Source organism: Helianthus annuus, chromosome 8, assembly GCF_002127325.2.
Source record: "Helianthus annuus cultivar XRQ/B chromosome 8, HanXRQr2.0-SUNRISE, whole genome shotgun sequence".
NCBI classification, from domain to species: Eukaryota; Viridiplantae; Streptophyta; class Magnoliopsida; order Asterales; family Asteraceae; genus Helianthus; species Helianthus annuus.
In genome coordinates this window covers 6893004-6914795 of record NC_035440.2, presented here as the reverse complement: position 1 = coordinate 6914795, position 21792 = coordinate 6893004, and the positions used below count along the sequence as shown (strand labels likewise).

General features: G+C 38.7%; 2 protein-coding genes across 4 annotated transcripts; one reads left to right on the top strand and one right to left on the bottom strand.

Moving 5' to 3' along the window:
* Positions 1–1042: 1042 nt before the first annotated feature.
* Positions 1043–8686, top strand: LOC110871903 (protein root UVB sensitive 3). 3 transcript variants are annotated; one of them, XM_022120659.2, is made up of 15 exons: positions 1043–1368; positions 1483–1542; positions 2007–2045; positions 2135–2197; positions 2639–2695; positions 4000–4063; positions 4750–4833; positions 4984–5066; positions 5885–6014; positions 6126–6218; positions 6658–6796; positions 7345–7385; positions 7473–7663; positions 8229–8388; positions 8587–8686. In XM_022120659.2, the coding sequence occupies exons 1-14, from the start codon at positions 1180–1182 to the stop codon at positions 8325–8327; spliced, it is 1332 nt and encodes a 443-aa protein (XP_021976351.1). In that variant the 5' UTR covers positions 1043–1179; the 3' UTR covers positions 8328–8388; positions 8587–8686. The 3 variants fall into 3 exon arrangements, with proteins under 3 accessions (XP_021976351.1, XP_021976350.1, XP_035832289.1); XM_022120658.2 differs by having other exon boundaries at positions 8229–8392; positions 8587–8674; XM_035976396.1 differs by having other exon boundaries at positions 1048–1368; positions 8229–8435.
* On the bottom strand, positions 8423–12136 carry LOC110871904 (ureide permease 1). Its single transcript, XM_022120661.2, has 7 exons — positions 11968–12136; positions 11501–11803; positions 10885–11023; positions 10608–10782; positions 10438–10534; positions 9912–10286; positions 8423–8722 (listed from the first exon to the last, which is right to left on the bottom strand). Exons 2-7 carry the CDS (start codon positions 11735–11737, stop codon positions 8567–8569), a joined length of 1179 nt encoding a protein of 392 aa, XP_021976353.1. The 5' UTR covers positions 11738–11803; positions 11968–12136; the 3' UTR covers positions 8423–8566.
* Positions 12137–21792: the final 9656 nt, after the last annotated feature.

Genomic DNA, 21792 nt, shown 5'->3' with positions numbered 1-21792 from the left:
TTATCTTGTTTAAAAAATCCGTTTTTCTTTTAAGTCCCGTTAACTCGGGCCCTTTTTATATACTTTTGTTTTCTCAAGTATTCTTTTCATTCTTTTAAATTAAATTAATATTAGGTTTATTTATTTGAGTCCTAATATTTACCGGGTTAATTTTTACCACTACGGTATTTTACCCGTCTTTACTATTAACGTGGTTTGATTACCAAACCTGTTTTTGGGGTGTTACAAGTAATTAAACTAATAACATTAATCTCAAACATTACATAATTTAAACATAAAAAACATTACATAATTAAAAAACACAAAACAAAAAAAAAGATTACATAACTTAACTTAAACCTAAAACTTATTAAACCTAAAACCTAAAATTTAATAATCTGCCACGCCAAGACATGACGGAATTCACGGTTGTGGTCGTGCTTGAAGTTGATTAGAGCGACTTGTATCATGTTGTCATCACCAAGGTCACCACCCGCGTTTTCCACCACGGTGTACACCGTCTCGAATCTTTCGCAATCTAAACAGATAACCCTGAAACGAGACGAAAATGCGTCAGCGGTTCGGGTGGTCTCACCCCTATGGACGCCAAAGTGTTGCAGAACTCTACTCTAGAACGGTTCGCTCGAGCGATTACGCGGGGTGTAGTGGCTCAAGGCTTCAACCCACGACTCGCATAAAACGATATTTTCTTCTCCAGTCCAAGGAATTGTAGCCATTTTTTTGAAGTGATAATCAGCAGAAGATGAAGCAGAATTTTGAATGAAATTCGAGAGTTAGTAAAAAAAAACGGAAGAAGTGTGTGGTTTATATAGGGAAAATTTAATTTTTAAAAACTTAAAAACTTACAACTGGGGTCAAACGACTAAAACCAAAGCCGAATTATAATGTGCCACGTCAACGCGAATTTCATCTTCACATCTGTGAAGTTTTCCCGGCCAAAGGACCAACGCCGGCCTAAATGCCGTGAACGGGTCGGTGTGCACGACGTTGTCAAGCATAATCGCCTCTTTTAAACGCCAACAGCGTGTGTTCTAAATGAATCAAACTTGGCTTGGAGTGTGAACAAACTGCACTTTATTCCAAAGTATAGGGGCTAACATTTCACATTCAAGTCAACTTTCATTTCAACAGAATCAGAGAACCAACAATTCTACCGAAGAAGACGATCATTTGGAAGCAATGAAAGAAGAAATCAACAAAGTAAACTCTCAAACAGTATTAGAAGAATGGAGTGGAACTTCTTCCAACAAACTCTCCTTAACCGCCGTTATCTCTCCGTCATCTTCTCCGTCATCTTTCACAGTGAAGAAATACGGTAATCGATTCAACCTTTTCTCTAGAAGGTTCCTCGAAGCATTCGTTCCTGAGGTAATTAATTCATCACAACAATTTCACATATGTTCGCTCAATTTCTCGTTCAATTTATCGTATGTCAGTTAGTTGTTAATTTAATCAGTTCAATTTTGCTAATTTTGAATCTAGGGTTTCCCAAACAGTGTGACTCCTGATTACATTCCGTTTCAAACTTGGGATTTATTGCAGGTTTGAAAATTGAAATTTAATAATGATTTTAGGAATTTATATTCATGGTTGTAAAACAAGGTTTCCAAGGCGGACTGCGGAGGCGACTTTCTTCGAGTTCGCCTAATTATTCAGAGTCGGTCAAACGCGGTCAACCTCGGCCAGAATTGGATCTAGTACGTCAACTCGGGCTTAGTTTGACTTAAATAATAATAAAACATAATTTCTATACCTATCATATTAAAGAAAGAATATCATTTTCACGTATTTTGTTATAAATATTAGTAAATTTATGTTATTTGACATATATTTAATCTCCAAAAAGTAATTTCTTTATAATTTAACATGTCCGAGTACTCCCCGAATACTCTCCGCCTAGACCGAGTACTCTCAACTCCCCGGTCGACCGACTAGGGAGCGCCTAGCGACTTTTGCAACCATGTTTATATTACAAATATTGTAATGGATTTAATTTGTTTTCATAGGGACTCTCTACATACATAAGGATGATGCTTTCTACACAAGTAAAGTTTATATTTACAGTTGAATTTATTTATTTTGGAATTATTTTAAATATAAGTTGTGTTGAAATTGTTGAGTTGGATATTGGTAGGCTCTTTTAAGTGCTATAGGAGTTGGGGAGAAATCGGCAACTGTAATTGGGGCTACTTTTCAGGTACGATATCTTTGTATTAATCGTGTTATCGACCATTATCTACGTAGCTATGTTGTCAAAGACGCAAGGCGCAGGCGAGGTGCATCGGCCTCGCCCGGAGCCTAGGCACAAGGCGCAAAAAAAGCGTGGGCTTTTTTAAGAAAAGCGCACATAGAGAAAAAAATATAAAAAATATGTTATGCTTTGAAAATAAAGAAGATACCACATATAAAATAAAAAAACTATTATATATGCCATTTAAGATCATGTAGCTAATAGTTATGCGCCTCGTTTTTTTTACGCATAGGTGCGCGCCTTTTGCGCATGAGCACCGTTTTTACAAAAAAAAAAAAAAAAAAAAAAAAAAAAAAAAAACCATTTTTGCGCCTAGGCGACCACCAGCCGTTTACAAAAAAAAAAAAAAAAACCATTTTTCATGATTGCGATGTGTGTCTTCCTCAGTGGTTTTTGAGGGATTTGACGGGGATGCTTGGAGGTGTCATGTTCACATTCTACCAGGTATGTCGTACTGCGCATCGTAGATTTGTTGGCTATCCTTGTTTGCTTATGCACATTTTGAAAGACATAGATGAATGCAAACATGCAATTGGTTGGAATGCTTTTGTGTGTTATCTCCTAAAGCAGCTTTTTATGCATCAACGCCATGTGCTGCACTTGAAAATAAATTCACCTTACATATTCACAAATTATTGGTATTTAATATTTAATGCTAGTTATGCCCAGGCTTGGTTTAAGAAGGTGCGCCTGATACACGAGGCACATGAGGCGATCAGGAAAGTGCCTTGAGGTGGCGCCTCATATACTTTTGGGTCAAAGTTGGTCAAAATTAGGGTTTGTAGGAGAGTTGTAAAAACAAAAAACAACCGAAGGGGCGAAGAAATTATGAAAGGTTTGCTTGATAAAAGAATTGATATGTAAAACAGATGTGGAGACGCGGCTTCTGGTTGTAAATTAGGCTCATTTGATTTTGGCAAATTGGAAAACAATAATCCCATCTTTCTTTCTGAAATTGGCCGATAATAATCCCAAGTTAGTTATTAGCCAATAATAATCCGACCTCGTCCAATTTTTTTGTAAAATAGTCCGCCGTTAAAATAGCTTAACGGAGTTAAGTGTTTTTCCGAATTACAAACCGATGTTTTAGTGCTTTTGATCAGAACGAGGATACGAGTCGATTGATGTAAAACTTACCTCGAAATACTGCTCCCAACCCACGAAAACGGTGCTTCAATTCGGGTGTTTAACTTCCAATTAACAAAATTCAAGCCATTTCGAACACAATTTCGAGGTAAGTTTTACGTCAATCGACTCGTATCCTCGTTCTGATCGAAAGCCCTAAAACATCGGTTTGTAATTCGGAAAAACACTTAACTTCGTTAAGCTTATTTTAACGGCAGACTATTTTACAAAAAAATTGGACAAGGTCGGATTATTATTGGCTAATAACTGACTTGGGATTATTATCGGCCAATTTGAGAAAGATGGGATTATTATTTTCCAATTTGCCTTTTGATTTTACATAGAGCAATGCCTAGCGTATGTTATGTGCGCGCTTCACGCCTCGGCTTTTGGGGCCTAAACACCTCACACTTTTTTAGAACAAGTCTGCATTCTACCCGTACAATTAGTATATAGGTATCAGTAAGTAAAGTGCCAAAATTTTAAGCTAGAATAGGTGACATTTTACACAGGGTGTTCAATTTTCAGTCATGAAGCGGTCTGCTATACAGCATTCATCAATGATAAAACACTTACTCTTGAGAGTGTTTTTTTTTTTATTTTTTTTATTTTTTTATTTTCAGGGCTCAAACCTAGACAGCAATGCCAAAATGTGGCGTCTGGTTGCAGATCTCATGAATGATCTTGGTATTAATCTAATGATTATTCTCCTTGAATTCAAGATATGCTTGTTGTTAATATCATGGCATTTAAGTGAAGGGGCTCAGAAGTCTAAATAACTGTTTTGTACGATTAGTATTTTGCTTGAAGCATTAATTCATCAATATACACGTCCTTTACTGAGTTTGCAGTAGGATAGTTAATAAAGTTCTTACAATCTTACTTTTGTGTGGGCATAATGGTCCTTTCATACGGTTGAGAAATTGCTTGATTTAATCTATATCTTTCATGGGTTCTAAAAGCGCGCCTCAGGCGCAGCCTCTGGGGCTTTTTCGCTCAGCGCCTTGTGTAATTACAAGAAGCGCCCAAAAAGTGCATATTTTAGGGTTTTTTTGGGGGCTTTTTGGCCTGAGGCGCGCGCCTCATGTATCTGAGGCGTTTTGCTGCAGAAAAAAGTTGTACCTTGGGTTTTTTGACTTGTACATGTAAGTAAAATGGTATAAAAGCCTTATTTATAGCTATATTTTTGTTAAAGGAAGCTAAAAACCTATGGGATATATAAAAAAAATATATAAACATCTTGCGCCTCGGGTACGAAAAGCCCACCGCTTTTGCGCTTCGCACCTAAATTTTAGACCTCGTCACTTTTGTGCGCCTCTCGCTTTTTAAAACCAATTGAACTTTTCTTGAGTGATAATTGTTTTCTGTTGTAGGAATGCTGATGGACCTTGTTTCTCCATTGTTTCCTTCGGCATTTGTATTCATTGTCTGCTTAGGGAGCTTGTCAAGATCCTTCAGTAAGTCATTAACACTTAATCATATTTAAAATTCAATCAACAGTTAAGATATCTCTAGACTAATACGGAAAGAAAGTTTCAATGTATCATTGTATACCGTAACAAATTACGCCATAAGTACCTAAATCTAGTTACCGTTCTTTGTTTTAGCTGGTGTTGCCAGTGGAGCAACTAGAGCTGCTTTGACCCAGCATTTTGCTCTTCAGAATAACGCCGCAGATATATCTGCAAAGGTAATTTCTAAACAATTTCGACCAGTTTACTTATGTATGTCTCCAATGTTGCAGAAATCGGCCTAGGCGGCCGATTAATCGGCGCCTAGGCGCTAGTCGGTGGGTTACTGCCTAAATTTAAGCTAGTCGGTCAAAAAAATCGGTTATGGTCAAAGTCGGTAAAAGTCGGACAAAATCGGTAAAAATCGGACTAATCGGGCCCATGTTTTTTGACTCAAAAAACCCAATTTTTGAAACCTGGCCCATGGTTTAAAGCCCAAATTGTAGTTATAAACCTATTTTAACATTTAAGTTTAGATATTTTAACATTTAACCCCCTCTATCTTTCACTAGTTTACATATGGTTCCTAATCTTTTAAATTTATTAATAAAAAGTATAATGTTATCTCCTAAACTTGTAAATTTATTAATAAAAAGTATAAAGTTATTTATATATATAAAAAAATTTGTAAAATTATACTTAAAAAGTCCAATCCGATTAATCCCTCCTATTAATCCCTAGGCGGTACCTCACCGCCCGACTAGCGCCTAGCGCCTTCTACAACATTGTATGTCTCTATTCTGGTTACGTTTTTATCTATTAACTTATCAAACGGGTAAAATAGTAAAAATAGCTTAAAAGGAAATGGGTTAAACAAGTCAAAAGTCACTAAAATATATTCATAATGCATAAAGCCTCATAAATCATTTTATTCGAAAAGCAAATTATTTTCGAAATAATTAAAAAAAATTGCAAGTACCCAAACACACTAGTTATTTATCAAAAAACCGATAAATATGGTACAAAACGGGTTAACCCGCCTGTTTCGACCCGATAGGAAGGAAGCCAAGAGACGGTTGCAACGATGATAGGAATGGCTTTAGGAATGCTTCTTGCACATATTACAATGGACCACCCAACGATCATATGGTTCTCTTTTTTGTCTCTCACAGTGTTCCACATGTATGGTTAGTTATACATCTACTTCACTAGTTCAGAGTCACATTGCATTTACAAACATGTTGTACAAAAACTTAATTTTATTATCTTTCTATATTTCATGTTGTGGTGATTTGTAGCTAATTACAAAGCGGTTAGGTGCCTTAATCTGACTACGTTAAACTGTGAACGAAGCTCAATTCTTTTACTGCATTTTGTGGAGACCGGCCAAGGTGAGATAAAGGAGAATGGAGCCTATTATTAATTAGAGTAAAGTACACGGATGGTCCCTGTAGTTTATCAAAATTTTGGATTTGGTCCCTAGCTTTTCAAAAGTAAATGAATGGTCCCTATGGTTTGCACTTTCTAACACATTTAGTCCCCAGCCAACAAATCTAAAGGTTTTAGCAAGTCCAAGTTAAGGACTAAATGCATTACAAAGTGCAAACTACAGGGACCATCCATGTACGTTTGGAAAAAGTTGGGGACTAAATGTGTTACAAAGTGCAAATCATCATTCGTGTACTTTTGGAAAGCTAGGGACCAAATCCAAAATTTTGGTAAACCACGGGGACCATCCGTGTACTTTACTCTATTAATTAATTTTGAAAAGGCTGTAATCATATGATCAAGATGCATGATAACGTTAAATGGTCTTTTTGCATTGTGCAGTTTTCTCTCCAAAAGAGGTCTCGGTGTTGGAGCATGTTTTACCGTTATGGGTCAGTTCTTGGAGCTCAAAAAGTACCAAATTTTTGTATACACGAGTACGCTTAGGTGTCAGAGTCTCCTCACTTAACAGCCCGGAAATGTGAGTTTAGAGTTCCTTCAAAACTTTGAATCTACTGACTGAAAATAGGTAAAATGCCATTTTTGTCCCTGAGGTTTGGCCAGTTTTGCAACTTTCGTCCAAAAGTTTGTTTTTCCTCATCTGGATCCAAAAGGTTTGAAATCTTGCCATCTTCATCCGACTCATTAACTTCATCCATTTTTTCCCGTTAAGTCAGGGGTACTTCCGTCTTTTTTGTTAACTTAAAGGGCAATTCGGTCTTTTTTAGGGATATTCGGTCTTTTTACATAAAGTGGAAAAGACTGAATTGCCCTTTATGTTAACAAAAAAGATGGAATTACCCCTGACTTAACGGAGAAAAATGGATGGAGTTAACGGGCCGGATGAAAATGGCAAAATTTCAACTCTTTTGGATCCAGATGCGAAAAAAACAAACCTTTGGACAAAACTCGCAAAACTAGCCAAACCTCAAGGGCGAAAATGGCATTTTACTCTAAATAATAACTAAACTAACTCTATACATCTGGACTTTTACCTGACTGTTATGCTTTTCAACTGTCAACAAACAGGATGGAGTTATTAAGTTCTGCTGGATCTCAATACGAGAAAGGTTGAGATTTACCAAGTTCGTACTTATAAAAATAGTAGTACATGTGAAATGTAATACTTATATTAGTTACTTCTGTTTGCGTTTCAGCAAAATACTTATTACTTGAGAAGAAAGGAATTATCAGCATTGTTATGCATAAAGATTCAACTACTGCGGATGTCATGCAGGCGTATATTCATGCTCTTGTCATGGCAAATCTTTTACATCATAACCGTACATCATTACATACGGATAGCCAAACATGGATGGATAAACACTATCAAACTTTTGTTTCCAAGGTACATTTCATTTTTATATAATAATAGTTGTTAGATTACATAAATTTGTTGGTGCATATGTCTGTCGACTTCGTCTTGTATCGAGTCTTGTATTAGATTAATTAGATCAGGGCACGAAATACGAGAAATATGTGTTTATGGCTTTTTTCGCACGAAATGACATGTAGGTCATTTTGCACGAAGTGACATGGGCATTTTGCACGAAATGACATGGGCATTTCGCACGAAATGACATGGTCATTTCGTGATAACCATTTCGTGCGGAATAGGTGTGTCTATAAATACTAGTTCGTGCCAAGTCATTTGTAACGATCTGATTCCGGTGCCGAAGTGCTGCCGAAGTGTCTCCAGGATGTATTGGATGTATACTGTTGTGTTTTCAATATAAGAGACAGTTTAAAGTGATTCTTGTGAAAATCAGCTGAAACAACTTCGATACGACTGAATTCCGCCTCTCGTATTGATTAGAACTCTTCTGAACGACTCGTTTTGGGTCTGCAAACGATCCTACAAAATTAAACCTAGGCATCTACTTATGTTTACTTTTTTATATCATATTTGACAGCTTCAATCATCTGGTTGGAAAACGGGGAGACTTTTATCTTCGTCAATCACGTGGAGAGCAAACTGGAGCCGTGCGATTCCAGACAAGAAGATTCAATAGAAGATTTAACCTATACTGACAAAATCCCCCGTTCTGAAACAATTTTAACGATTATATGAACGTTGGTACTCATTATTCTAGTATTAAATTTTCAGTTTTGATAACAAGGTTAAAATTTCTTGCATTTGTAACTTTAATGTTTTTATATTGAGTACAATGTTTGATTATACAGTAGTGATAGTAAACTTGCAGGCTTGCAGCATAACATATTTTCCTTTTGATACTTATAAGGTAACTTGTTAATATCTTCGTTGTCCAGATGACGCCATTAGAACTCCAACGGCCACAATAAACATGGACAGCATGCCTACAAGAAGTACATAGGTTCTCCTGGACGATTTATGGTATTCACCAAAAAGGAGCACGCCCCAAAACGTACTCACAAGTGGAAGTGCCTGAAATGAGTTCACAAAAAGATCACAAGGTAAACATAGACATGTTTCTAGAAAGATTATCCAAATGCATTGGTGAGTTGTACAGTACTATTCAATATTGCTTCTGGGCACTGCTCAGAATCACTGGGAAGTTGTAAACTAGAACCTACCATTACAGTCTGTCTAGCTACAACACCAAGTAATTGTTAGATATTTTAGTGTAATCGGGATTGACTTGGTGGTCAAAGCGAATAATAATATACATCAAGCAAGTTAGGAGGTGCGGGAGTGCACGCTTGTTTGAGTTATTATAATTCGAAGTACAGGGGCGGAGCCCGTACTCTACGGGGGTTCCAAGGGGGCAACGCCCCTGGGAGCAGGGTCCAAGGGGCAGAGCCCCTGGCTGGGGTCGAGTTGTGTCTTAATAAAATTGCTTCAGAAAAATTTATTTTCTGGAAAATGCCATAATTTCGAAACTTCAAATTATGGCAGTTAATAGGCAATTTGGAGGCAGTTGTGTCTTAATAAAATTTTGAGATAACTGCCTAATGGCAGTTAATGATCCCTAACCCCAAAATTCGTATTCAGTTTTTTGGTCACAATTCTCTGGTTCAATCAATTTCGCAGACAAACATACACTGGTTCAATTTCTCAAATCAGAGTTGTATCCGATTGAATTATTCGGGTGAACCACCGAAATAATTTGATCTGAGAGTGATTACACGCCTCTCTGATCATCCGGTTTCTGAAATTCCCCAACAGTAATTTTGCTAGAGGTGACATTTTCGACTCGTTTATAGGTAAACGGGTAAAATTTTGAAATCACCTACAATAGAAATGGGTCTTACATATGGAAGATGCCCAACGCGTTTTGAAAATAAAACAAAAAAACCTTCTAGATATTTTTATTAACAAAGAAATAGATTTTTATTGTAACCTTTTTTTTATCGTATTTGATTTATGCAGATTGGTGATATATCGGTATATACCGGTTATCAGTCCCATGTAAAATATCGATACCGATAATATTGGCGATATTGACCGATATCTCCGATATTTGACCGATATATCACCAATCTTCCCGATATCAGTACCTTTCTTCTTAGTTCTACCATTCGTCTTTTCTTCTTATTGCTGCTATTATTGTTTTTAAGTCTTAATTGTTACTTGTTAGTGTTAAATGTTGGTGTTTTAAGTCTTTAAAACTTACCTGAACCGCATCAGCTGCAGCATAACCAGCGGCTTGGCCTCCCATAAACTGTAGACCGTTCCCAAACCCACACAAAAATCCAGCCAGAAACGCCCAGCCTCGACCGTCCCAGTCGTTCAAATACGCCCTGATTGAAGATCGAGGCAAGTTGAACGCAGGGCGGTAAAGGAACGTAATGTTCAAGATTATTGCAATCGCAAAACACGAGCAAGAAAAGTAGAAAAAAGTTGTGTAGACGCTTAGATGAGGGACACCATCGTCCAATGTATGCCATTGGTCGTTGGTTGCAAGGTTAAATGCCGGCGAGAAGAGAGAGAAACAAATTCCCGCAAAGAAACATATGGCCAAACCGATCAATGTGCTTTTCCCAAACACCTGACAAAATGTAAATAAAAGTAAGTTTTAAAATGCCATCAGAACCGGACCAGAAGTGTGTTTTGGTCCGTAACCTGATGAACACACCTGGTTACCACAATAACTAGTTTACAAATGGCGGGTGGTATCACGTAATCACATATGACATAACCTTGATTGCTCTTCGGCTCTCGAGCTCAATAAGGAATTTGGCAGTTCCTGCTTTTGCTTTGTTACTTGAACTCGTGTGTGATGCGTTACTAATCAATCTGTCAAGAACCGTGTGATTATGTAATTATACATCCGAAAGGTAAAGGATCGTTTCAAAGCCGGAAGATATACCCTTTTCCACTTATGGGAATAACTTCTGGTCTATCAAGCTTTGCTCGGTTATCTTTGGCGTTGGACGCGTGAACCAATGATCCAAGACAAACGGCAATCAAGAAACAGGCAACGCCTGGGAAAAGTATCTCGGCTCTGTTGATCTTGTCGTCTAAAAAGTAATTCATAGTTGTACCTGTGGCCCGTGAGAAAAAAAAAAAAACACGACAAACTTGAGATCATGATTCTAAACATGTTTTAATATAGTCTTTTGTATCCATAACGATGATGATGATACCTATAACGACAGTAATACTTGCGGTGATCACGTTGGTTACTGATAAACCGACAAACGCCCAAGCATATTGTGCTGACAGATTCCCGAGGCTTAAAACTACCCCGCCCGCCATTGCAAATAGAACACTCGGCCAATTATTCTGCAATATAAAATGTTGCAACCTCTTAACAATGCATACAGACCAGTGTTGTAAGAATCGCTCGGCGCTAGTCAGCCGGTGGGATACAGTCTAGCGATTAATAGGGATTAATCGGATTGAGATTTTTATATGTAATCTTCTGTTTTACATATATACACACACATTTTTATGTGTAATTTCTTTAGCAAGACTAGTTTTTACCCCTTGCCGGCTCATTTTTTTAAGTAGACAAGATTAATCACCGCTGTTTACAAGGTTTGACCGGAAAATGGCCAGAATTTGGCTGGAACCGCCGATTTTTGGCCGATTAGGCCTAGGGCTGCCGTTGACCGTCTAGCAATTAATTGGCCGATAAGAGAAAAATCAATTGGTGAACCTCCGGGTAAGGATTAATCAGCAACTTATCGGATACTAGTCGGGATTTTTACAACCATGCCACTGAGGCATTTGGTCGAATGATTAGGTGCATGATAATACCTGAGAAAGCTGGTCTAGGAAATTAGGCATATCATCATTAGAATGACCAAATTCCCCAAAAGTGAAAGCAATTATGACAGCAGCCAAAAGATTGGTGATTGTGTAATCAAGGTAAGTGTGTTGAGGAAGCCGGCCACGTCGTTCTAACAGCGTTAGAATGGCGGGCCAGGTTCCTAAGAAGAGGAGCGCTAGCAGCATGCATGCTATCGCTCCTCCTTTACTGTCCACTACATACATCTTCAAAACCGAACCGAACTGAGCCGAGCCCCTCTGTTGTAAAAGTGATCAAGAATCCAATTAAGCCTAAAACCAAAATAACAAAAAGATGAAAGGGTATTAGAAGGTAGATGTGATATCTAAGAAGAAGAAACTGTATGAAACATAAGGATGACTTAAGATACCAGAACAAGAAAGCTAAAAAAAAGTAAAAAATAATCAAAGAAAGCAAAAAAAAAAGTCAAACCCACCATGACAGAGGAGCTCAATGAAAAAAGTGGCAATGAAGAAGAAAGAATCTGCAGAATCTTATTTTTAATAATTAAAACCCCACAAAGAAAAAGAAGAGAAAATGCCAACCAATCATGGACCTAGAGAAATATTAGAAAACTAACGCTTTCAAATGATAAAAACAACTTGTACGCAAATGACTCTTTTTTTAAGAAAGAAATAAAAAAGAAAAGAAAAGAGAAAGAAAGAAGATGAAAAAGAAAAGACAAAAGAAGAGAACCAAAGACAAATAAAGTTAAAAATGATATATTTTTTAAAAGAAAAAAATAATAAAGATATGTAAGCCAGAAAAATATCATATATTCATATTCATACTTTCATCAACATGTAACAAGGTAAGAGGGGCTGTTTGATATATAGTTTATACATATTTATTATAACAAATCATGAACCATTTTTATATGTTTGTTTTTATTTTTGAAATATATAGTTATGCATACGTATTATTATCATAAATCATTTTTAGCTTTTTCACAATTTGTATGCGCGACGCAGACCACGCGCAGACCTTTTGTTTTCTCAGAGAAGAGCTTTCTGGCCACTTTTGTCTGCGCGACGCAGACCACGGGCAGACCTTTTGTTTTGCAGACTGTTTGTTTTTCAGAAGTGATTTCATTTAAAAAGGTCTGCGCCAAGGGCGTAGCTTAAGAGGGGCCGGGAGGGGCGCCCGACCCCCCGAACTTTTCGCTCAGTAGTGTTATATATGTAGTTTTCGTATAGAAATTTTTGGGTATATACGTTTTCGACCCCCTCGGTTCTATAGTAATTTTTTGGTATATACGTTTTTGACCCCCCGTTTTTATGGTCAAGCTTCGCCACTGGTCTGCGACCTCTTCCCCAAGAAGAGATGGACTCCCCATTTCAAACCTCTTCTTGTTTTATTTCTCTAACATCAGACCTCATAAAAAACCCAACACCTCATCAAGAACCCAACACCTTCACCATCACCTCCACCCATCTCTTCCTCCCTGCCGGCAGCCACCCTCACCGCCGTCCTCCCTCACTCCACCTTCAACATTTGTTCTTTTTAATTGTCATCTTCGTTGGTGGGGCTTACCTGAATTGGCATCTCCCTGTATTTAATTTCCAATTGGATTTTTCAAATCAAAGAAAAAACAATCTAGTGATCCACTGTTTATTTTGAAAGAATAAAATTCTTTGTGTCCATGCCATAGGGGTTTTGTAGCTATTTAGTGATGACGGACTCTTAAGGATAATCATGGATTAATTTATTATTTATCAGATGTAGTCGAATAAACGGCCAAAAAAATCGTATTCATGCTTTTGCAGACATCGGAGTTGAAATCAGCGGATAATTTTGCGGTTCTGTTCACTTTTCCGATGCGATTGCGGTGATGACTCATCTGTTTCGACGGTTATTCAGTAATGGCGGTGCGTTTGTTTTCGATTATCATACTGGTTTTGTTAATTGTTGTGTTGAAACCTGTGTTGATTAATGAGATATTGGATTTGAATGATGGAGATTTGTTTGGTGGATGACGAGCAACTTCCGGATGATGTTTGGGGGTGGTGATGCGTATAACAACACCTATCCTTTCATAACTAAACTCTCTAAGAGCATTCACATCCATTCCACTATATTTTCGTCCTAAATTACACTAAAAAACACTACATTTTCTCTCTCCCTTTCAATTAAATAATATTTTTTATACCTTTATTATTACCTTTTTTCTCTCCTCCACTCACAACCACTTTCAAAATATATTAAAAAATTATAGGGGGTGAACAGTGTCCCCCCAAATATACAGATGAACAGTAACATTTTCTCTCTCCTCCACTCACAACCACTTTTTATACTTTTTATATTTTAAAAACACCCCACACAGAATTTGGTTCTTTGGATGTGAATGCTCTAACTATTATTTCGGTTTATTTAAATGTTAATTTATTTCAGGCAGAATTAAAAAACAAACAGTCTTCTTCTTGCAGACTGCAGAGGTTTTGTCCACCTCTCCTGCTACAGATGTTTACAGATGTGGTCCGCAGACTACAGACATTTTACCTCTGAAAAAACAAACAGCACCTAAAGGGTAAACGGAGTGAGGGGGAGAGAGAGGGTGTGTGATGGGGTCTATTTCTTCTCAACCAATCACACATTTTTCATTTTTTTAAATAGTTTACCTAAACCCTATTAGGTAAACCACCGCCAACGTTTTTTGGCATTAAGTAAACAATTAACATGGCGCTATGTGATTTGGTAACCACTCCCTTCACCCTAATGATTTTGGAAAAAAAAGTCAGTTCATATAGTCAAACCACCCAAACTGAATCGTTAAATCTAGTAAAATTGGCAGGTCAAGCTAACCCATCCAATTAAACTTGTTGTTTTGTCGTTTCCTGAAATCATAGTTAGCAGTTTGGCCAACAATTTCGTCAAAAACAACCTAAGCCAACCGTAAAGATTTCAATATCACGGGAGTTGGGACCTCAATGAACCTGGATGATACCTATAGCGGTAGCCGGTAGGTCTCCGAGATTGTTGGAAGATGAGATGTTAGCAGTGGCGGATCTTGCCCGTTGAACGTGTCAGGGCCGAAAGACACGAGCACTAAAAAAAGCCCCGGCAAGCCCGTGCCAAACATAGTATATATAAAAAATTTCGATTGAAATGCGGAAAATTAGCAATACGGCCGAAAAACTTGCCCGGACCGTGACCCTGCCAGAGCCCTTCTAAGAACCGCCACCGGATGTTAGCCAACAAGGATGAACTACCATTTTTAGTAACATACCAACCTTTGTTGTATAAAGGACTCGACCCAAACATGCTTCAAAAGTCGGTCAAATGGAATATGAGATTTCATTCCAAATGGTATTTAAATATATTCTATACTATTTTAAAAGACAAAGTCGGTGAAAAATCCACCGGCTTTGCCTCCCTCCCTCCATAGTTTCACGATGTTGCAATTTTAGCCCCTTAACTTTGGTACATTCAAAGTTTCATAAAATGGTAAATTTAGTCCCTAAACTACTGCTCCATTTTACAAATAGTTTGCTTTTGACACCCCAACTTTGTGGTAGTTTATTTTTCAGCCCCAACTTTGTTATAGTTTCCTTCTTACCCCAAAACTTTATCAAATTTTATCTTTACCCTTTCTTAGCCTTTAAGTTTAGGAAATGCAATTTTTAACCACTTAACTTTTTATGAACTTTGCAAATGCCAGTTTGACCCCCATCGAGAGTTTTTGGCTTGACGATACAAAAACGAGTTAGTCAGGTCGCGTATAATAGGTTATGGTTGTACGATATAAATTAAATTTACGTTACGTTTTGATCCAATCGCAATGCAACTATAGGATACATTGAGTTCAATCGGATATGTCAAAACGTGGGTTTTCATATGGTTAACACATCACATAATGCTTGGATTAATCCGTTTGATATTTGCGAAATACTCGCGCCACAACGCTCGCGGATCTTATTACTAGTTTCATTAAAAAAAGATGCCAGTGTTTTTCCAACTTAGCTACTTTAGCTTCTTTTTTTCATTGTTAGAGATAAATTAGAATTTGTTAAAAATTCTAGTAACAAAAGTGGTTTTATTCTAAAGACAAATAATTAATCATACATATCATATAATTATTAGTTAATGCATTTGCATTCTTCTTGAAGAAAAGCTTTGAGATAAGAAAGGTCCAAAATGAACCTTAAGGTAAATAAGATATGGGTTATAAGAAGTGGCATGTTTGAAATGAAATTGTTGGAAATTTTGTGAAAATAGCATTTTTCACAAATATAGGAAAATGATTTTTTCCTATTTTGGACTAGAAATAAATATAATAAAATGAGCGGGTTTTATATATTTATTTGTGGGTTTATGTTCTATGTTGGAAGAGCTTCGCAACGAACTAAACCACGTCCAAAACGGAGCTAAGATGAATGAGATATCGATGCTCAAAATTTGGTGTTTGAAACTTGAATGCTAAAAACGTGGGAAAGTGGCACTTTGTCTCACATCGGATGAGAGATGAAACTTAAAGGGGTATTTAAGTGGGAACTCTCCATCCTTATTGTTTCATGGAAGCACTCACTAGTGTACTCGCGAAGGGTGCTGAGCACCCTAACTTGCACTCGCGCTCAAACACGCGCGCGCGCGTGGCGTGGGCGATGAGGCGCAATGTGGCGCTTTGATGGCGCACTTTGCACTTCGCCCGCTTGAGAGCCGCCTTTGTATTTTTGACCGCGTGCGCGTAGTGGAAGCACAAGGGTTGCAAGGACCAAGTTGTTGGTAATGTGGCATGCTGGCGCATGACGTGGCAGTCATGCGCATACGCGCGCGAGCGAGTACACATGAGCGCGCGGTTGCGCGCATGGTGCATGGACCTGATGTGACGTGCGCGGCGCACCAAAGTGAGCCAAAACGACGCGACTGTGTGGCGTGCTCGTAGAGGCCCACAGGTGACATGGCACACGCGCGCATGGACCTGAGTGAGTATGGCGCACGGGCGCGTGGTAGTGAGCCAAGTGGACGCACCGCGCATGAGGGTGCAGACCTGCGCGCGCACCAGTATGTCTTGCGCGCGCAGAAGCTTCCTGCTGCAGTTAATGCCAGTGCAGTTACATTCAGCATTTGAAACTGACGAAGTTAATGCGTTTGACTAAGAATTAAGTGACGAATTAAAGTGCATTAAAGACGTTTAATGCAGTTTAATTCACCCATTTAATTCATTTTTCAGTTTCTTCAAGACCTGCAACTATAAATTGGAGCATCCTATTGCAGACCAAACACACCGAAAACACAACAACTTACAATCTTCTCTGATTTTGTCTTCTTCTCTCAAGTAAGCAAGGCATATCTTCGGGTTGGAGTCAAGACCGGCAGTGCAACTGCTTGCGGCTGTTGTATCCTGGAAACAAACGTGTTCTCCTGGGAGACACGAAATTTGTTTTAAGGGACCCGTGTCTAACACGATCCTCAGCCAAAGAACAGTTTTTCTGTTCGGATTTATGTTCTTGTTTGTCTATTCTTTTCAGTTGTAATCTGTATTGTAATTTCTGCTTTCCTTTCAGTTGTAATTTCAAGTTAATAAAAGAATTTTATTTATTTTACATGAACGGATTCCTACAATCTTAAAACAAATTTTTTAAAAACACCGTTCGTGTAGAATCACAAACATATTCTGCTGTGAATTCGAACCAGTTTTGAATTCATACAGTTGTGTTTTAAAAACAGATTTTCTTTTCTCTGTTTTGATTCAAAGTAGCGACTTTGTCAAAACAGAACTCTGCTTCTACACCTTTCTGTCGCTGAGTTCTAAAAATCCTAATGTTGAGTCTTCAAAGTTGGACTTAGAAGCTACACGACTGAATTTTTGAACTCCTAATAATAATAAAGTAGCGTCTTTATTATTTTGAAAACAGAATTTAACTTGTTTTCTTGAAATTTTTCAGAATGTCGACTGAAAATGTGAACATGAGCAACACCAATGTTGTTGTCGGTACCCCTGCCAACACTGTGGGAGCGTCCACAGTGGCGAATCATGCTGAACGACCCGAGAAGTTCTCGGGTCTCCACTTCAAAAGGTGGCAACAGAAGATGTTCTTCTACTTGACCACCATGAACCTTGCGAGGTTCTTGACTGAAACCGCTCCCCAACCTGCGGAAGGGGAGACCGACGCTCAGGCTCTGAGCGCGGTAGAGGCATGGAAGCACTCGGATTTCATATGTCGAGGCTATGTTCTCAACGGTCTCTCGGATGCCTTGTATAATGTGTACTATAATATCAAGACTTCCAAAGAATTATGGGAGTCTTTGGAGAAAAAGTACAAAACGGAGGATGCGGGAACAAAGAAATTTGTTGTCGCCTGTTTCTTGGACTTCAAAATGGTTGATAACAAGACTGTTATGAACCAAGTCCAAGAGTTACAAATTATACTTCATGACATCCATGCTGAGGGTATGGTACTCAGCGAGACATTTCAAGTGGCAGCCATGATCGAGAAATTACCTCCTGCTTTGGTGGACTTTAAGAATTATCTTAAACACAAGCGAAAGGAAATGTCGATTGAGGATCTTGTCGTCCGTCTTCGTATAGAAGAGGACAACAGGGTGGCCCTAAAAGGCACCATTTTGCAAGCTTCGGCTAAGGCAAACATGGTGGAAGTTGGGGAGTCCTCAAAGGGTAATAAGGCAAAACGGGGTAAGAAGGACAACAAAGGGAAAGCAAAGGTTAACAACCTTGGGCCGAAAAAGGGGGCTGCGAAAAAGAAGCTTGCGCCTTTCCAAGGTACTTGTTACAACTGTAACGAGACGGGGCACCGTGCTAACCAATGCAAGAAAACTAAGCGTGAGCGTGCGCACATGGTAGATGAGGATGGTATGCCTCTCATTGCAATGATAACCGAGGAAGCGGCTATGATTCAAGAAGTCAACGCGATGGGTGAAAACCCAAAAGGATGGTTCGTTGACACGGGTGCAACCCACCATGTTTGTGGAGACAAGGCTCTTTTCTCTACATTCAAGGAAGCTTCGGGTGAAGAAAAGCTTTATATAGGAAATAAAGCTACCGCAAGCATCAAGGGTGAAGGCACTGTTATCTTGAAGATGACGTCGGGCAAGGAGCTTACCTTGACAAATGTGCTTTATGTCCCAGAGATACGGAAGAATCTCGTGTCAGGATGGATGCTCAACAAGTTTGGATTTCGTCTAGTGTTTGAATAGGACAATTTTGTGTTGTCTAGACGTGGAATGTTTGTCGGAAAGGGCTATGCCCTTAATGGAATGTTTAAAATGAATGTTTTGGTTGTAAACGAAAACAAGAAAATGAATGAAATTTCTACTTCTACTTACATGATTGAGTCTTCTAATGTTTGGCATGGTAGACTAGGACATGTAAATTTTAATTCATTACGACGTTTAATTAAATTAAACTTGATACCAACATTCCATATTGAGTCCGATCACAAATGCGAGACATGTGTTGAATCCAAACTAACGAGATCATCGTTTAAATCGGTTGAACGAATAACCGAACCCCTTGATTTAATTCATACCGATGTGTGTGATTTAAAAGCGGTTCCCACGCGTGGAGGAAATAAGTACTTCACCACGTTTATTGATGATTGTACTAAATATTGCTACGTGTATTTACTTAAGAGTAAAGACGAAACAATAGAGAAGTTTATCTTGTACAAAAACGAAGTTGAGAATCAACTTAAAAAGAAGATAAAAGCTTTGAGAAGTGATCGAGGAGGTGAATATGTTGCACCTTTTGCGGATTTATGCGCAAAAAGTGGCATTGTACATGAGTGTACACCTCCTTATTCTCCACAATCAAATGGCGTTGCGGAACGTAAGAACCGCACATTGAAATAAATGATGAACACCGTGTTGATAAGCTCGGGAGTGAACCGAGAAATGTGGGGGGGGGGGGCGCCATTCTCTCAGCAAACTATCTTTTGAACAAGATACCTTTGAAAAATAGGGACGAAACTCCATATGAGTTATGGAGAAAAAGGAAGCCTTCATACAAATACTTGAAAGTGTGGGGTGCCTAGCTAAGGTGATTGTACCACCTCCTAAGGCTCTTAGGATAGGACCCAAGACTTTTGATTGCAATTTTCATTGGATATGCACATCAAAGTAGTGCGCATCGTTTTCTTGTACATGAGTCCAAGAATCCCGATGTACACAAACACACTATCATGGAGGCAAATCCTAACATTGTCTCATATTTTGAGAATGTGTTTCCTATGTTAGGACAAACACATGCGACTTCATCAAGAGCGGTTGATGAAGCAGGTCCAAGTTCGTCTACATGGTTAGATGAAGCAGGACCAACTCCATCTACGAGGATAGATGAAAGACATGAACGACCTGAGGTCGAGGAGGGTGAGCTTAGACGAAGTATACGACAAAGGGTTGAAAAATCTTTTGGTCCAGACTTCATAAGCTATATGGTTGAGTGTGAGCCCAATACCTACCGCGAAGCGGTTACCTCCGCGGAAGGACCTCAATGGCAAGAAGCAATTAAGAATGAAATTGATTCTATATTGCAAAATCATACTTGGGAGTTAGTAGATCTTCCACCTGGTTGTAAACCACTTGGATATCGTTGGATATTCAAAAGGAAGATGAAAGCTGACGGAAGTATTGATAAATACAAGGCAAGGTTAGTGATCAAAGGATTTAGACAAAAGGAGGGTCTAGACTACTTTTATACTTACTCGCCTGTAACGCGAAAAACCTCTATTCGATTGGTTCTTGCAATTGCGGCTCTAAGAAATTTGGAAGTTCACCAAATGGATGTAAAGACCGCATTTCTAAATGGCGATTTAGAAGAAGAAATTTACATGGAACAACCTGAGGGTTTTTCCGCCCCTGGAAACAAGGGTAAAGTATGTAATTTGGTCAAGTCTTTGTATGGCTTGAAGCAAGCTCCAAAACAATGGCACCAAAAGTTTGATCATGTCATGATTGACAATGGTTTCAAAATAAATGAGTGCGACAAGTGTGTTTATTTTAAAGACACACCAAGAGGTTATGTGATTTTATGTCTTTATGTAGATGATATGCTTATCATTGGGAGTGATGATAACATGATCAACTCAACGAAAGACATGTTGAAATCGAGGTTTGACATGAAAGACATGGGTCTCGCGGATGTGATTCTTGGAGTTAAAATCACTAGAACCCAAAATGGTCTTGTGTTGAGTCAATCTCACTACGTGGACAAGATCCTTGGGAAATTCAATTCAGATGATACGAGTGTAGCTCGAACTCCAATTGATAATACCCAATGCCTAAGGAAGAATAGAGGCGAGAGTGTTTCTCAGTTAGAGTACTCAAGGATCATTGGTAGTCTCATGTATCTAATGACATGTACTAGACCCGACTTAGCATATGCTGTAAGTAGGCTAAGTAGATACACCAGTAATCCGAGCGAGGATCATTGGAAAGTTATCACGAGGATGCTCAGATACATAAGATACACGAGAGACTATGGATTGCATTATACCCGTGATCCAGCAGTGATCGAAGGATACACTGACGCGAACTGGATATCGGATATAAAGGATCACAGATCAACAAGTGGTTACGTGTTTACACTTGCTGGCGCAACTATAGCTTGGAAGTCTTCCAAGCAAACGGTTATAGCGAGATCCACGATGGAATCCGAATTCGTCGCTTTAGATAAAAGCGGGGAAGAGGCGGAGTGGCTACGTCAATTTGTGGAAGATATTCCAAGATGGCCAAAGCCGTTGACGGCGATCTGCATACATTGTGACAATCAGTCTGCTCTTGCTAGAGCACAAAGCATGATGTACAATGGCAGATCAAGGCACATTCGACGTAGACACAACACGGTACGACAACTTATCTCAACGGGTGTTATCTCAATTGACTATGTGAGGTCAAATGAGAACATTGCGGACCCGTTAACAAAAGGCTTAAGCACAGATAAGGTGTATAGGTTGTCAAGAGGAATGGGATTAAAGCCCATAGATTAAGGGAATATGAGGGAAACCTAACCTAGTTGACTGGAGATCCCAAGATCTAGGTTCAATAGGCAAACTTAATCATAAACCCAAAGGGAGTCACTGTGGGGGGTGCCCCAAAATCAATAAAGGGAGTTGTATACTTCCTAGCCCATTCCAATCAGTGACATGAAGGAAAGGTTAAGCATGTTGAGGTTAAGGATTTTGAGGAAATCCAAATTAACCATGATGCTTTTAATGATTCAGAGGAATCACCTATGTTAGAGAGAAGTGGGGTCGCTTCGAATGGATTTGTGGGGAGGCGCAAATCCTAGAGCTCTCGCAGAACC

Excerpts from the sequence above, each read along its gene's own strand:
- LOC110871903 (XM_022120659.2), top strand. The coding sequence starts at position 1,180 with ATGAAAGAAGAAATCAACAAAGTAAACTCTCAAACAGTATTAGAAGAA. Across the intron at positions 6,015-6,125 it reads CACAGTGTTCCACATGTATG|CTAATTACAAAGCGGTTAGG; the intron begins GTTAGTTATACA and ends GGTGATTTGTAG. Across the intron at positions 7,664-8,228 it reads ATCAAACTTTTGTTTCCAAG|CTTCAATCATCTGGTTGGAA; the intron begins GTACATTTCATT and ends CATATTTGACAG.
- LOC110871904 (XM_022120661.2), bottom strand. The coding sequence starts at position 11,737 with ATGTATGTAGTGGACAGTAAAGGAGGAGCGATAGCATGCATGCTGCTA. Across the intron at positions 10,783-10,884 it reads AAGTATTACTGTCGTTATAG|GTACAACTATGAATTACTTT; the intron begins GTATCATCATCA and ends CACGGGCCACAG. Across the intron at positions 10,287-10,437 it reads AGAGCCGAAGAGCAATCAAG|GTGTTTGGGAAAAGCACATT; the intron begins GTTATGTCATAT and ends ACATTTTGTCAG.